Raw genomic sequence first — 13,655 nt, 5'->3', positions numbered from 1 at the left:
ATATAGAGCCCTTCGAATCGAAACCAAACGTTTATCGTGCGAAGACAAAGCTTGAATTTACATCCACTTTGGTTGGATTTTTTCTTGAATTAAGTTAAACAAGTTCTCCTAGCTGAAAAATTCAAGAATCAAAACCAATTTTTCACGTCTTAGTAAAAACAAAACAAAAAAAGAACAAAAAAATCCTTTTGACTTATTATTGTCGGCATAAACTTTATAGGGGAGAGTTCGTAAAATATCGCGTTATCCACAAAAGGAAATACTCTGAAAGCTCATTAGGTCCAAACCTAATTTGATGAACAATTAAGAGGAGGAAAAATTTTCTAAACCTCTATGAACCTGAAAATGTATTCAAAGAAGCGTCCAGAGTCGTTAACGTGCGAGTACAAAATATTTCACGCTGTAATTGCTGCGAGTTTACGGTTAGATTGGACAGTATTCAGCTTGGGAGAAATGTAATGGGCCGATTTGCCGACAAATGATAGTAAACGGCTACAAACAACCACCCGTGTGGCAAGGAAGAATAGTTAAAGCTACCTCTCTTTATACAAGGAAAAATCAGAACCGAACAAAATCTCAACTAGAAAGCGTTAAAATTTTGTGTTTTCACCTTTGTTGTTTTTTTTGTGTCTTTTGTTTTTTTTTTATCGGCGATGGTTTACATTCGTTCTCTTGGAAAAAAAAACAGATTGTGATCTGTGTTTTCTTGTTTTCCCTCGGTATAGTCAGCAGCACTCACGTTTCGAGCGCAACGTGTAGTAAACTTACTATTCTAACGGCTTTAGTAGACTGTCGTATATAGATAAAGAAATTATTCAGGCAAAAACGGTGGAATCTTGCTCGCGTTCGACACTTAATGGACGAAGTGTGTGAATGTTTTGCTTTCGAAATGGACTGACCTACTCGTCTAAAATCCTTGAACTAAACGACTGACATGATATACCATTTTTTCGGTGTTTCTATTTTCATTTAAACATGCGCGTCGGTCAGTCCACATAGAATCCGAATATTTATTATCCAACTCAACTTAATGGCTTTGATTATACCGTGCGAATGCGTAGCTGGCTTCAATTATAATAAAATTAAAAGGCTCACAGGCGAAGAATCGTGTCCGTGCAAGCTAAAGTCCGTATTATCAAAAGAAAGTTTCTAGGTCGCATGACAGTTGCATTCATGTGTGTTTTATAGTCTCGTTTTTATACAGTATTTTCTGTCCGAGTGCGGCTTACCGTATCCAAAAGTGAACGGCTTAACGCTGGCATTTTTTCTTGAATACGTTTCGCGATGCGTCAAGGCATGAACGATTTAAAAAAAAAAAAAAATAGGTTAGAGGAAAAATAAATGCCACAGAACACAGTAGAGGAGGACCTCCTGTTTTGTTTGCCATCAATATGGTAACCTACTGTATGGTTGCCAAAGTTCGTTGTCCGACAGGCTCTTACTGCATTTGACCATTACTTCTTTTTTTTTTTATCGAAAACAGTAATGTTTTGCTCGCCATTAAATGCTGTGATTTCTCTTTCGTTTGTTTGTTTCCTGAAGAGAAAATTACCACCCTTGGAGACTGTGATGTCAATTCAGATAATCGCAGATCCAGGGGAGAGTGTGTGTCTGCAATTAGCTAGCAGGTTAAACGAACCTCATAGGCTTTTCAGCGAAAGCAATCATTACCGGAGAAAAAAAAAAATACATCGATTTTCTCATCTTTTTTCGTTCCATCACCAGATGTTTATGTAACTGGATATTATACCGACATAATGTCAGTTCGTCATTCGACATTTTCTTTTTACGTGTTGATCGAGTGTTTTCTGCCAAATAAGGAAAACGAGAGAAGATTCGCCAAAACGTTTTTACTGCCTGAGCTTTCCATTGGAAGAGTGTAGTAATGTAGTAACCTTGCCAAACACAGCTGATCCCATAAAAAATAGAACGTTGTGAGTGTTTGACGGATGCGCTACGTTTCGTTTCGCATACACGGCGCGCTTTTCTTCATTGATATTCTATCGTGGTTTCTCGTGTTCACCTGTCATCAGCACAATAGATCTAACGGCTTTTAACGGAGATGCGTTACGTTCTTTGGCGGTAGATTTGCATGCGGATAATCGAAGGTCATCAGAGAGAAAGGGAAATAGAATTATTTAGACTTAGACCCCTTTTTCTTTCTTGGTAAAATCGAGTGCTTCCTTCGCTCAATCAAACGCGTTGTGTAGGCGAAATGAAAAATGATGATGCTGGAAGAGCCCAGTGATCCACAAGACTCTTACATGAACCTATAGCCCGTGGCTTGGAAAGTTGGTCAGCGAATTCATAGAGCCGGCGATCCATTACCTTTTTGTTTGATAGCATCAACAACGGTGGAGTCGGACTCCATCTGCGAATGCAAATAATATCAACAATGCGCATGCTATAGATTCTTTTACCATCCTTTTCTTTTTCCAACAATCTTGCTTTTCATCGTATCACTTTCAAAGCGCTCGCACTTACCCAAGCGCTTCTATCTCTGGATCAGGGAGAGTTTTTGCGGAATTATACCCGTCACCGTGAGGAAGGAAGACTCGCGTTAGAGAACTGCTTGTTGACTTTCCCTTTTTGTTTTTGTTCATATGTGGGACTAGTTGAAGACCGGCCTCCTTTATCCAGAATTTTCTCTTGTCCATGGCTTTTGAATTCTCAATTCTCGACCGCGACGAGGACGATATGCATTTGTCGGTTGGCTGAGAGGACCAGCTTCGAGATGAGAGAAAACGATGCTCCTCAATTTCACTGGCCAGCCAAGAAAAAAAAAGACAAAACAAATCTAATTTATTTCAGTTGACTAGAAACCGTCTTGTTTGACAGACATTGGCCAATCTTTTCCATCCGTTTTGGTGGGATAGACCCTTGTTTTAATATTCAAATATCAAAACAAACACTATTGCCCGTATTTTGCATTTCTAGTGTGCGTCCTACGCGAAAGGAGGTAGGGCTAATAGGAAATCATCCATCATTTTCAAACGACTGAAAGAGGTTGCTAGTGGCCCCCCTGCTGTATTGATTTTTCCCGTAAGAATCATAACCTGCGTTGAGTTTGTCGTGTCTGTTTTCTGACGAAGAAAGGGATCGCGGGGTTTTCAAGTGTGTTTGTTCAGGCATAGAAAACGCTAAATGCGAGGAACCCCGTTGATTGGACTGTCAGCTGGTTGAATCTTGGAAATGTTGTACAAGGATTAGTGTTGCCCCCTCCCCTCTGCCTACCTACCTGTCAATTGTGAATGACATTGAGGAATCTTTCATCTTAACGTAGGCCGTGCTCGACTATCAACCTGTCTCAGTCGTGCATCCGTGTCAGGTCTCAATGTCACATCTTGAGAAAAGCATAAGGGACGTTGTGTAGTAAATATCCATTCTTTTCTTTTTTCTTCATCTGATTTCAGATCGTTTCGTGGCGTGACTCGTTCAACAATAACACGAAGAGAAAGCAAAAAAAAAAAACAAATAGCCCCAACAAAATGCTCAGACACATGAAAATGATTTCGACGCGGCCCGTCCCGGACATACCGATTGGAATCAAAACGGGAAAGATTGCCGACTGTTCATGTGATAACAACTTTGGCGGAGGTCAGGCTGCCGGCAGCCGGATGGAACCGTATTTCAAACAACCCGAACTGCCGGAAGACTGCAAGTTTATGGAACCTTACATCAAGGGCTACGAGCGCGACTGGAAGTGAGTCCCGATTTTCATTATCATTCTTAGTATTTATTTTTTTTTTGGTAGCGTGGGTTTTTTTTTTTTTTTTTTTAAACGGCCTACTTGTTATTGAACCATCAACGTTGATGGTACTTGATTGACACGGAGTTTTTTTTCGGATTGGTGAATCTGAAGAATGTTATGAAACGCATCCGTCTGAATGGAGCCGTCATGTAGCATTTGGGTCACTAGGAATCATCCAGCCCATTTCAATGCGTATTGGCTGGGAATCCAATTTCTATTTTTTCTGTGTTGCTGACTGACAGCTTGTTGATGAAATGGGGGAAAGGCTGCAGAAGAGTTGGAAACGAGTATTTCCTCCTTCTCGATGTTGTGGTTCGTGGGACATGTTTTTGAATAGCGGGTAGCGCAGGTAAATCGACTGCAACGTGGGATGAGATGAGTACTAGTCTACATCCAACTCTCTCTTCCTATCTGTTTTTTCTTTTTTCATCTGTCTGCTACTCGAAAAGATCAAAGCTTGGCATGTACGGCGAACAATGCCATGTCTTTCTCCGTTCTTTCCCTTCATTGAGTTAGCTAATTTCTATGTATAAGACGGCTGCACGCGTGCGTTGTGTATGCGGTGGCGACATCGATGTGCCAAATGAAGGAAAAGGCGTCTGTCCGTGACCTAGTCTGAGCAAATTTTTCGTGCAAAAAGATCTTGAAAAAATCGTCTTTACACATTTGTTGTTGTCGGGGCCTGAGAAGGGCTAAGCATTGTTTGAATGATGGTCATTTGCTTTTTGTTCTTTTTGTATTACCTGTGTATGCGGATGTTCTGCTTACAATAGGTGAGAGCTTTTGAGCTTTGTCGCTAGATGACCTTTTTCATTATAAATCAAGTGTCGCCATACGGACAGTAGGAGACACACTGTCGGACACCTTTCACTTTTCCTACCGTTCATGAACAAACGAAGCGACAATTCTTTTTTTTTTTTTTTTTTTTTCTTTTTTTTTTTTTTTTATGGAGAGGGAAAAAAGGGGAGTGTTGTGTGTTTACCATCTCCCTAAGGGGCCTTCTTCACAAGTTGATTGTCACTTCGTTTCATTCATTCGCCGAAAAACTCCCGCAGTTACTGGCATTTTAAATAATGTCTTGTTATAAACTCTTCTTGAATTGATGATATTTACTTTTCGGATTGGACTTTTCCTAAACCCAATATCTCTGTCGTTATTTTTCGCTTCGAGTTTAGTTGACATTCGTTCCGTGTTAACTCTACTTTGATCAGATAAATTGAGAATCAGGTGGTTTTGCTAATACAAATGAAGATTGGTTGCTTTAAAAAAACCTTGGCAAGTTGATGAGTCGTCTTGGAGGACGATCGCTGGCCTCTAAAAAACTTGTTGGAACAAAAGAGAAGAATGATTAGGAAGGAACAACGCCCATTTTTTTTCTTCACGTATCATTAGTCGTGCAATATTATTATTATTCGATAAGGTTATTCCTGCCTTGCTTTTGATATGAAACCCGTTTCGGCATCGATTGCAAAAGCCCCTTCGGTTTTTTTTTTCTATCTGGTAAAACAAAAAATCAAATAATACGCATGTGTTGCTACCGTGCACGTTCGCTCTGAACCTAGCTCATGAATTTCACATGAAACAGACTTGGCGATATCAATCGGTTACATCCCACAATTGCTTCTCTCCATGATTTTTTATTTTCGGCTTTCTGTTTTTATTTTTATTTTTTCTCCCAACTTAACGGAGAACCAATTGATTGGCATTTTCAATGCATCTTGTACCACTTTTGTTGTTGCTTGACAGGGGCGTGATAAAATCTTTATCGAAATCGCATTGACCCCGTCGCAGTCCTTAATTTATAGGGATCGTTAACTTTCTTCGGCCGAACGATTCTAAATTGGAAAGAGATTAGATAAGACAAAAAGGTGGTATTCATTCTGCGCCATAGGGAAAAAAAGAAGCTAAAGAGAAGAAGGCAACAAAAAAAAAAAAAAGCGAAGTAACATTCACGCCCTTCGCTAGCAAAAAAAAAAGTCTGTGCACAATTGTGGCCTACTTTCTTTTTTAGCGTTGTTCACGCGGTTTTGAGTGCCCACTTCCCAACCCTGAAGTGTTGCGTTCCCAATTGGTTCTCTGCGTACATACTTGTACCGTGTATGTTCACCGACTTTGACTTTACACACATACACATACCGGATCCGATTCCACTTGTTAAATGGTAAACATTAAAGGCCATTTTATTTTATCCCTCCTGTTAGTTCATTTTCTTTTCATAGAGAGCCATTACACAACTGTGATGGATGTTCCGTGTTACGCGGTTTTGTACAAATCGAGATTAGAACAAAAAGGCTTTTATTTTGCTTCATTTCTTCCTTGTGTGTATGTGTGTTTTTTTTAAAGTCGTGTTTCACTACCGCGCCCTTGTCATTTCTCTCATTTTGCGGCTGAATTGCGCATTTTTTTTTTTGAGTTTATCTTTTTGCTGCCATTGACACGTAACAAGACTTCGTGGCTTTCCGACGACTTCTCCTAGCGTGAAAAATCCTTTGAGCTTTTTCAAAAAAAAAAAAAAAAATTGAATGCGTGTTATTCAAATTGAGTAGTACTCAGCAATAACCCCTCCAAATTCCCTGTGCTCTGTGGCAATCGAGACCGAAATGGCAACAAAATTGGGAGGGGTCTAATCACGCTGGGCGATCCGCATTCCTTACTTGGCTGTTTCGTGGTCTTCGTGTCCGACATGTCGACAGCGTCCTTGGTACGAACGAGAATTAAAATATAAAAACAAAAGGAATTGCATTGACGTTTCGTTTTTTCGTGTTTGGTTTCTTTTCACGATTTTAATGTTTGCTGTTGAAACAGTGATCGGCTTTTGAGAACGACCTTCATTTCATCAGATAAACCCAATTGGTAGAGTTGATAGCTAGATTTTTGCTTTGCATGGAAATTAAAGAAATACCCGGAACAAAACCGGCCACGCCCACGCTTTTGTGCTTGTTGAATAGAACGCGCGCGGTTTTCGTTTTCATTTGGATGTTAAAGGGCAGAATTCACGAGAATTCTAGCAGAGCTTGAAATCGCCATTTTTTTTTCCAAAATGAGGACTCTCTCCCATGGCGCGATGTATCAAAACAAGTGGAAAAAAAATGCAAGTGATACAGCATAGCCATTACAGGTACATATAGGGTAAGAGCTGCTTTTGATAATGGTAGAAAAGAGAAAAACATGGGGGGGGGGATTTAATGAAAGAGAGAAAGTACGATATCTCGGGGCGTACCGAGTGACCCTTAAGATTTCCGTTTGAACGAATCCCACTTAATCCACTCGGATGAATTTGTGATTTATTTCATCACTCCCATTACTTTTCCTTTTTACCGTCCATACGAAAACATATTAAAAATTCACCTGCGTCCTTTTTTCTTTCTGTTTTAACTCTCCCGCGCAAATCAAATGTTTCGGCTTTTCTTCCTGGTGGCATACAGTTGCTGTGTTCCTTTTGTGGGCTTGCGTATGATATTAATCGCAACGCTGTACGTTGTGTTTGTAACTGAACAGCCGTAGAGTTGATGGCAAGGAAGCGGCTCGTAAATTGCTACGGACTTTGGGATTATTATTATTTCTGTTGGCCTTTTCCTCTCTGTGTTTAAAGATTTAGTATCGCGCCACGGCGGACACCAGCGATACCAAACACACATCCACTCTCTCTTTCTCGCGTCCTTTCTCTGTCCGTGTATCAGCACGTATGGCCGAAAAAAGATTCTTCCTTAAATTTATAACGAACAGATGACTTAACACGTAAAAATGGGATATTGTGAGAGAAGGAAAGAGAAAATGATGGCTTTCGCCTCTTCATCAAATTTCAATCAAGGGAAGAGGGTACTTGATTCATTTCCTAATTTTCTTTTACTGGCTGTACCTGTCCATTACATCCCTTGATGTTGCACATTAAAAACAAAAAAGGCATTTTTCGCCCCGTTGATTGAGAAACTGCTAACCGCATAGGTAGCAGTACACGAAATGGGTACAGTAGGGATGTAATTTTTTTTTTTTTCGTATTTTAGGTTTATCGTTTTTTGTTCAACTTTTATTGTTCCGACACAAAAAGCCGTTCAGTGGAACCTGGCCGCATTTGCAATAAATTTATTTGTCTTGGTACGCGCAACAGGCGGCTAAAAGGTATTACACAAGGAGAGAGAGAGAGTGACGACCCTTCGACCACCCCACTCGTTTTTACCCCGTAATGTCGGCGAAGGCCTTCCCCCCACGCTCTGTACGTCTCTGACGGAGGAATGTAATTAAAAGGAGGAAAACAAAAAAAGTAAATTCAAAGAAAAAAGGGAAATGATCAGATGCAAACAACAAAAAGAGTGGTGCTTGAGCAACACCAATTAGGAAGAAGAGTCTCTAATCACTAACCCCAGAATTCGTGAAAAACATTAACTATTGCATTGTTTCACATATTCGTTTAAACGAGCGTCGAGTTTGGGGTGTGTCTGGGGCGTCTACGAATCGTGTTTGAGCATCATCAGACTCCAATTTATCTTTTTCCTTTTTTTTTTTTTTTTTTTTTTTTTTTGTAAACCGAACGAAACAAACCACGAAAATAGTTTGACGGTTTTCAAAATATTGGTTTTATTGAATAGTTTCTGCTCACGAAAGATGATGAAGTTCAAACTAGAAAAAAATTCGTTTACAATTTCCCTTTTTAAATTTTTCCTTTCTTTTCGATGGCTACTTTTACTTTCAACCGAAGAGACAGGTGAAACGATGTTACAAAACTCCCTCCCCGGACACACAAAAAAATGTTTTTTTTTTTTTTAATATCAAGAAGCAGCGAGACTAGGTATTTAGAGAAACTTAAACATGTTGCCCTCTCTCCCCTTTTCTCCCTCGTGTTAAGAGCTATTTGACCTTTTTTATTTAAAAAAAGAAAGAAGTCGGCAAGGACGCTAGCTGGGTTTGGATCAATGAACTCTGCGGGCGTGCTGAAGTTCAAACTACTACCGGTTGCTTCACCTGCTGCTCGTTTCCCCTAAGAGTTTTTGTTTTAATATTTGTGTCTTTAGGAACAGGTTCAGCCGTCGTCGCCACCTGAGCCCCCCATCCTTTCTCCCCCTCTAATGCTATGCAACAGGTTACCTGTAAAGGAGGAGGAAGAAAAAGTAGAATTGATTATACATATCGAGACCTACAATCTCGGAGCCCCCTTATCCCCCCTCTTGTCTCTCTCGTCTTTTTTTGGGGGGGTTGGATGGTGGCGCCTTCTTTTCTTTTTTTTGGGGGGGAGGATTCCACTGCATACTGCATTATATGCCTACTGCTATATTGTATGCACATACTGTGTATGTTTTCCTATTTAGAAAATCTCTGGTCGTGTTGTCCAGACTATTTATTACCGTCTTTAACCGCAATCTTCTACTCGAAGCCCCCCCTTCTAAACTATTCTACAAGTTGAGCTTGTTTTGATTTTTGTTTGTCTACGACGACGAAGGCTATAAGATGTTTCTACATCTTTGTCTAAAGAAGAAAAAAGAATAAAAAGAAACACAGGGGGAATGGAGGGAAATAACCAACACGTTTAGCTTCACATTAACTCTATATCTTGAAAAGTCAGTTGACAGTAGTTCCAGCACGAACTCTTTTGTGAGCCCCTCTCTTTTGTTATCAAGGTTAAAACGGAGGGATAGTTATGTTTTAATTTTTTTTTCTTTTCTTTTTTCGAATTCCCCTTTCGTTTTCGTGAGAGAGAGAGAAAATAGAGAATGGTGATTCCGAAGAAAAAAAAAGAATGAGTGGGTGGAATTATTTAAATGCTTGTACACTCTAGAGAACAACGAATAATGGGCTTGTCTTTTCGATATTTCTCTGCTTTTTGTTTAATGTAATAGTTCTGTTTCAATCGAATTGGATTCACGTGCAAAAAATGGGTCAAGGTTGTCATATATCGTGATCGCTGCCGTATCAAATTTTCTCTCTCGGCGTGGCAGTTGTGCACCTGAAAAAAATGGGTCAAAAATAAAAAAAAAGAAAAGAAAAATGGACGTTGCAGTTGAAATTTATCGTTACGATATTTTAATACGGAGCTGATACGGCTGACGTAAAAGAAAAACCATGTGCATTTTTCTTCGTTCAAATTAAAAAGAAAAAAAAAAAAGTTAAAGAAAAGTAAAGAATGGGCTGAAGGAGCCATCAGTTTCCGTTACTGTCTTGAGTGACGTCTACCCACGAAAACACTATGTGGTCGGTTCGTACGGTATAGCAGTACTTTTTGTGGCCAATACTGCTATACGATGAAGCCACTCCTCAACTTTCTCGCCGAAGAGTGATAGACAATACTGTTGCTCAAACGGCCTGACTCCTGAACAATTTTCACCTGTCAACTCCTCCACCTTACCGTAGCATTTCCCTTTTTTTCTCTTATTTGAATATTACGCCCTCCCACCACTCGACATCTCGTGCCACTCCTATCAGATCAGCAGCCACCCCATCTTCAGAGTGCGTTGTACTGGACTGGCGTAACGTACGAACAAAATGCGTCATGTCGTCACCCATTTTCAAATCGTGACTCGTACCCTCCACTCCTGATTTCTCTGCTGTTTGTTTAACTTCTCTTCAAGGATTGCCATTTTTTTTTTTTACGAATTTTGGTTGACCGTTGAATTGTTGGGGTCATTTTCTTCTTTCTTTTGCCAGCACAAATTTTTCTTTTTACAAACTTTGACTATCCAACCGCTCCCTCCAGCTCATCTCATTTTGAACGTTGGCGAGGCGATTGACCGTAGAGGAACAAAAGCCAAATGTCGTGACATTGTGCCGATGAATTGACAAAACAGCGCGTTTTACGTGACAAGCATCGTGGCCACTTGCTTGGGGGACTGTAGCGCGCGGGATGAAAGATTTTTGTTGTTTTTTTTTCGGAGTTGTTCTGTAGCAGTTGGGAATCAGAGCGTGAATCAGCGTGACGATGGTATTTCGAAATCAACTTCTCGGCAAACAGCTCTTTAACTGGACTCTTGGAAAATTGTTTTTAAAAGGAAAGGATATCTACACTAACAGAAAGAAGAAGAGAGAAACAGCTGTCAAGATTTGTGTGCCTTCTACCGATGGTCGAATGGGAGAACGGGAGGGGAGCAATGAGTTATTCGGCCCACGCTCGCCTTCCTGTCCAGCAGGGTCCAGTCGCAGCACCTGCGAGCTTCCTCTTTTATTTTCTAGATCGTCGTTTCTCTCTCTCTTTTCTTCCTCCTTCTCGTGTCCAAATTTATCTGTCAAGAGAATCAAACGGGGAGGGTTCACAGAGAAGAAGCTAGACATTTATTATGACGAAAGAATACGAAATTTAAATAAAAAGACGAGGAAAACAGCCCTTTTTTTTATATCTCCTTAAAAGAGAATATCGAAATGTTTCGTTTTCAAGAGATTCTTTGAGAGCGCACGCTCTCGGTAAGTTACAGCCGTTTCTAAAATATTCAAATAGAAGCATGGAAAGACATGAAAAATTCCTTAATGAAAATGGTGGACTGATGAGGCCTACGTGCGTTGAGCCCACTGACCCCGACGACCCAACAGGTTAAAATTTGAATGCTTTGGCGCCATTTCCACTCTCCATTTTCACGCTCCGTCCTACTGGAGGGGGGAAGGGAAAAAAAAAAAAAAACTGGCTAATCCCATATGTATATTGTCTTGAGGAGGTCTTTGCTATCATAAAATAATAGAAGCGATGGTTTTTCATGAGAGCGAAAAGGGAAGAACAAAGTCTCTTCGTGAGTTTTCTTTCTTTTCATTTTTTTTTTTGTCTCGTTTCTCTTATGTAAAGATGACTATCTTGCTATATAGGTTCGGGCGGCCTGAGCAGTTTCTTTATTGTACTTTATAGAGGAAAAAAAAAAAAAATTGTATGGATGTGGTAAGAGGCCGACAAAAGATAGATGTATATGAATGGCCGGCGTAATTAACCCCGTACAGATTTCTATGGGCTTACGGTCAAAGAAAAAAAAAAAGAGCCATACTATTACCAGAAAAAAAAGGGCAGCCTTGAACTTGAGGATGAACCCCTTTTTCTTATTCTTCTTCTTTTTTTTTTCTGAATACGACCGTTGACAGGGTCGTATATTTGTTGCCTATAGGAACAATCGTACGAAGCGACCAAACGTTGAAATGATCAGACTTCGTGAAAGTGGGCGCCCGCCAAAGCGTCGCGTCGTGACACGTTTTTTTCTCACGATACCCAGACAGCGAAGCGACCAGGGCGGTAATTTTAAAAAGTAACATGATCGACTCTGCTATTTACGTAATAGTTTTTTTGTTGTTCGTTCGTTCGTTCGTTCGTTATTTTTCGACCGCATTCCTTTGCCCACACCCATTTAAGTGAAAAAAAAAAGTAGGTGGGTTATTATTCTTTTTTAGTCCATCCAGTCTATACGCGTTTTATCGACTTCATTTCGCGTGCGTGAATCAGTTTATTTGGATGTTTTTTTCTCTCTCTTTTGTTTCATATTTCCACGAGTTTATTTATTTGGATTTTTTTTTTACTGTGTGAAGCTTGCTGTTCTATTGTAACCATCTACTTGGCCAGTGCCACGTAACGGTTGGACCTAGTAGTCCAGCAGCCTTGGTTTGTTTTTTTCTTGTTTTTTTTTTACAACAGCCGCACATAAAAGCAAAAATGACAAAAGAGTCGGTTGCTCTTGATCTACTAAAGCGTTGGAATAATCAAAGAAATGGTTTTCGTTGTTGCTATTTTTTATTTTTTTTTTTTTGAGTTCGCTGCTGTTGCATCGCCTTGTTGGTTCCAGTTGACTGCAGCAGCACTGACGAACATAGCGGCCGTACAGCTTTATAGCTGCTGATTGGCGGTGAGAAGAAAAGCAGAGAGCGTAGATGACACCCATTTTTTTTTTCTTTTCTAAATCCCACTCCATCAAAAAAAAAAAAAAAAAAAAAAAAAAAAAATGAGATGACGGTGTGTGCGGACGGGATACACACACACACACACACTGTCCGGATCTAGCCACTAGTGGCCGGACCTTGACAACTGGCTCGAAACAATAACCAAGGGGAAAGAGACTAAATCTTGGGGAGCGGGTTGGAAACATTACTTTTGTCATTGCAAGAGTCCTGGGAGAGAACCTAGAAAAGAACGAACGATGCGACCGAAAAAAAAAGAGAGAGCGCGTGCGTGAGCACACGCTTGACAATCGGCACGTCCTTCGTTTCGTTGGTTGTACTTTACACAAAGGGAGCGGTTCATTAGTTTTGGTTTCTCTCCTTATTCTTCTTTTACTGATAAAGCAATTTTTTAATTACTCCTTTTTTTTCCGTGTGACCGACTAGCCAGTAGCTTGTTGTCAACGGGAATCAGGCCAGTTTAAAGCGGAATCATAAATGGAATGTTTTCCCAGCAAACGAAAAAAAAAAAAAAAAATCTGGCCAGGCCAGGCCTGGTCGTCCAGGAATGTAGGTCTTTAAAGCACTAGTTGGAAGCTTTTGATACAACAACCCGTCTTTGTATTCCTTATGGGAAACAACAAACCCCAAAAAGAAAGAATTATGGATGCTGATTGATTGTGTGATTTAGCTCAGTCGGCTGTTCCCTTTTCTTTCTTTTCTAGAGGATTTTTTTTTTTTTTTTTTTTTTTTCCTTTTGAATTACACATGCTGCCGTTATATTATTTACGTCGTGTTTGTTACCCTACTCGGGTCATACACGTTTTTCTTTTGAAATTTGTTGTCCTGTTTGGGCCGGTCTTCACTTGGCCTTGCCCAAAGCAGAAGCACGCCTCGTTGCGGAGGGTGGTTGAGGTAACTGTTCTCTCTTTTTTTTTTGCTTCAACTCGTCAACCCAAACAAATCGTTTCCATATTTTTTTTTTTTTTTTCTTTTACGAAAAACTGTTGGTTCGATGCGGTAAACAGCTCAATAATGGCCGGTCGTTCGTCTCTTTTATGTCACTCCATTTAAT

At 40.1% G+C, this 13,655-nt stretch overlaps 1 protein-coding gene across 1 annotated transcript in view; it reads left to right on the top strand.

Annotated features, from left to right (window-relative positions):
* The first annotated feature begins 3,491 nt into the window (after window positions 1–3,491).
* LOC130685630 (uncharacterized) overlaps window positions 3,492–13,655 on the top strand; it is a 58,356-nt gene continuing 48,192 nt past the window's right edge. The window contains exon 1 of the mRNA XM_059494655.1: window positions 3,492–3,703. Within this exon, the coding sequence (XP_059350638.1) occupies window positions 3,501–3,703 (203 nt within the window). The 5' untranslated portion in view covers window positions 3,492–3,500. The remainder of the gene's footprint in view (window positions 3,704–13,655) is intronic.

This window comes from Daphnia carinata, chromosome 3 (assembly GCF_022539665.2).
Source record: "Daphnia carinata strain CSIRO-1 chromosome 3, CSIRO_AGI_Dcar_HiC_V3, whole genome shotgun sequence".
In the NCBI taxonomy this organism is placed as follows: domain Eukaryota; kingdom Metazoa; phylum Arthropoda; class Branchiopoda; order Diplostraca; family Daphniidae; genus Daphnia; species Daphnia carinata.
Note: the sequence above shows the minus strand (reverse complement) of the source record. Positions and strands in the feature narration are given on the sequence as shown.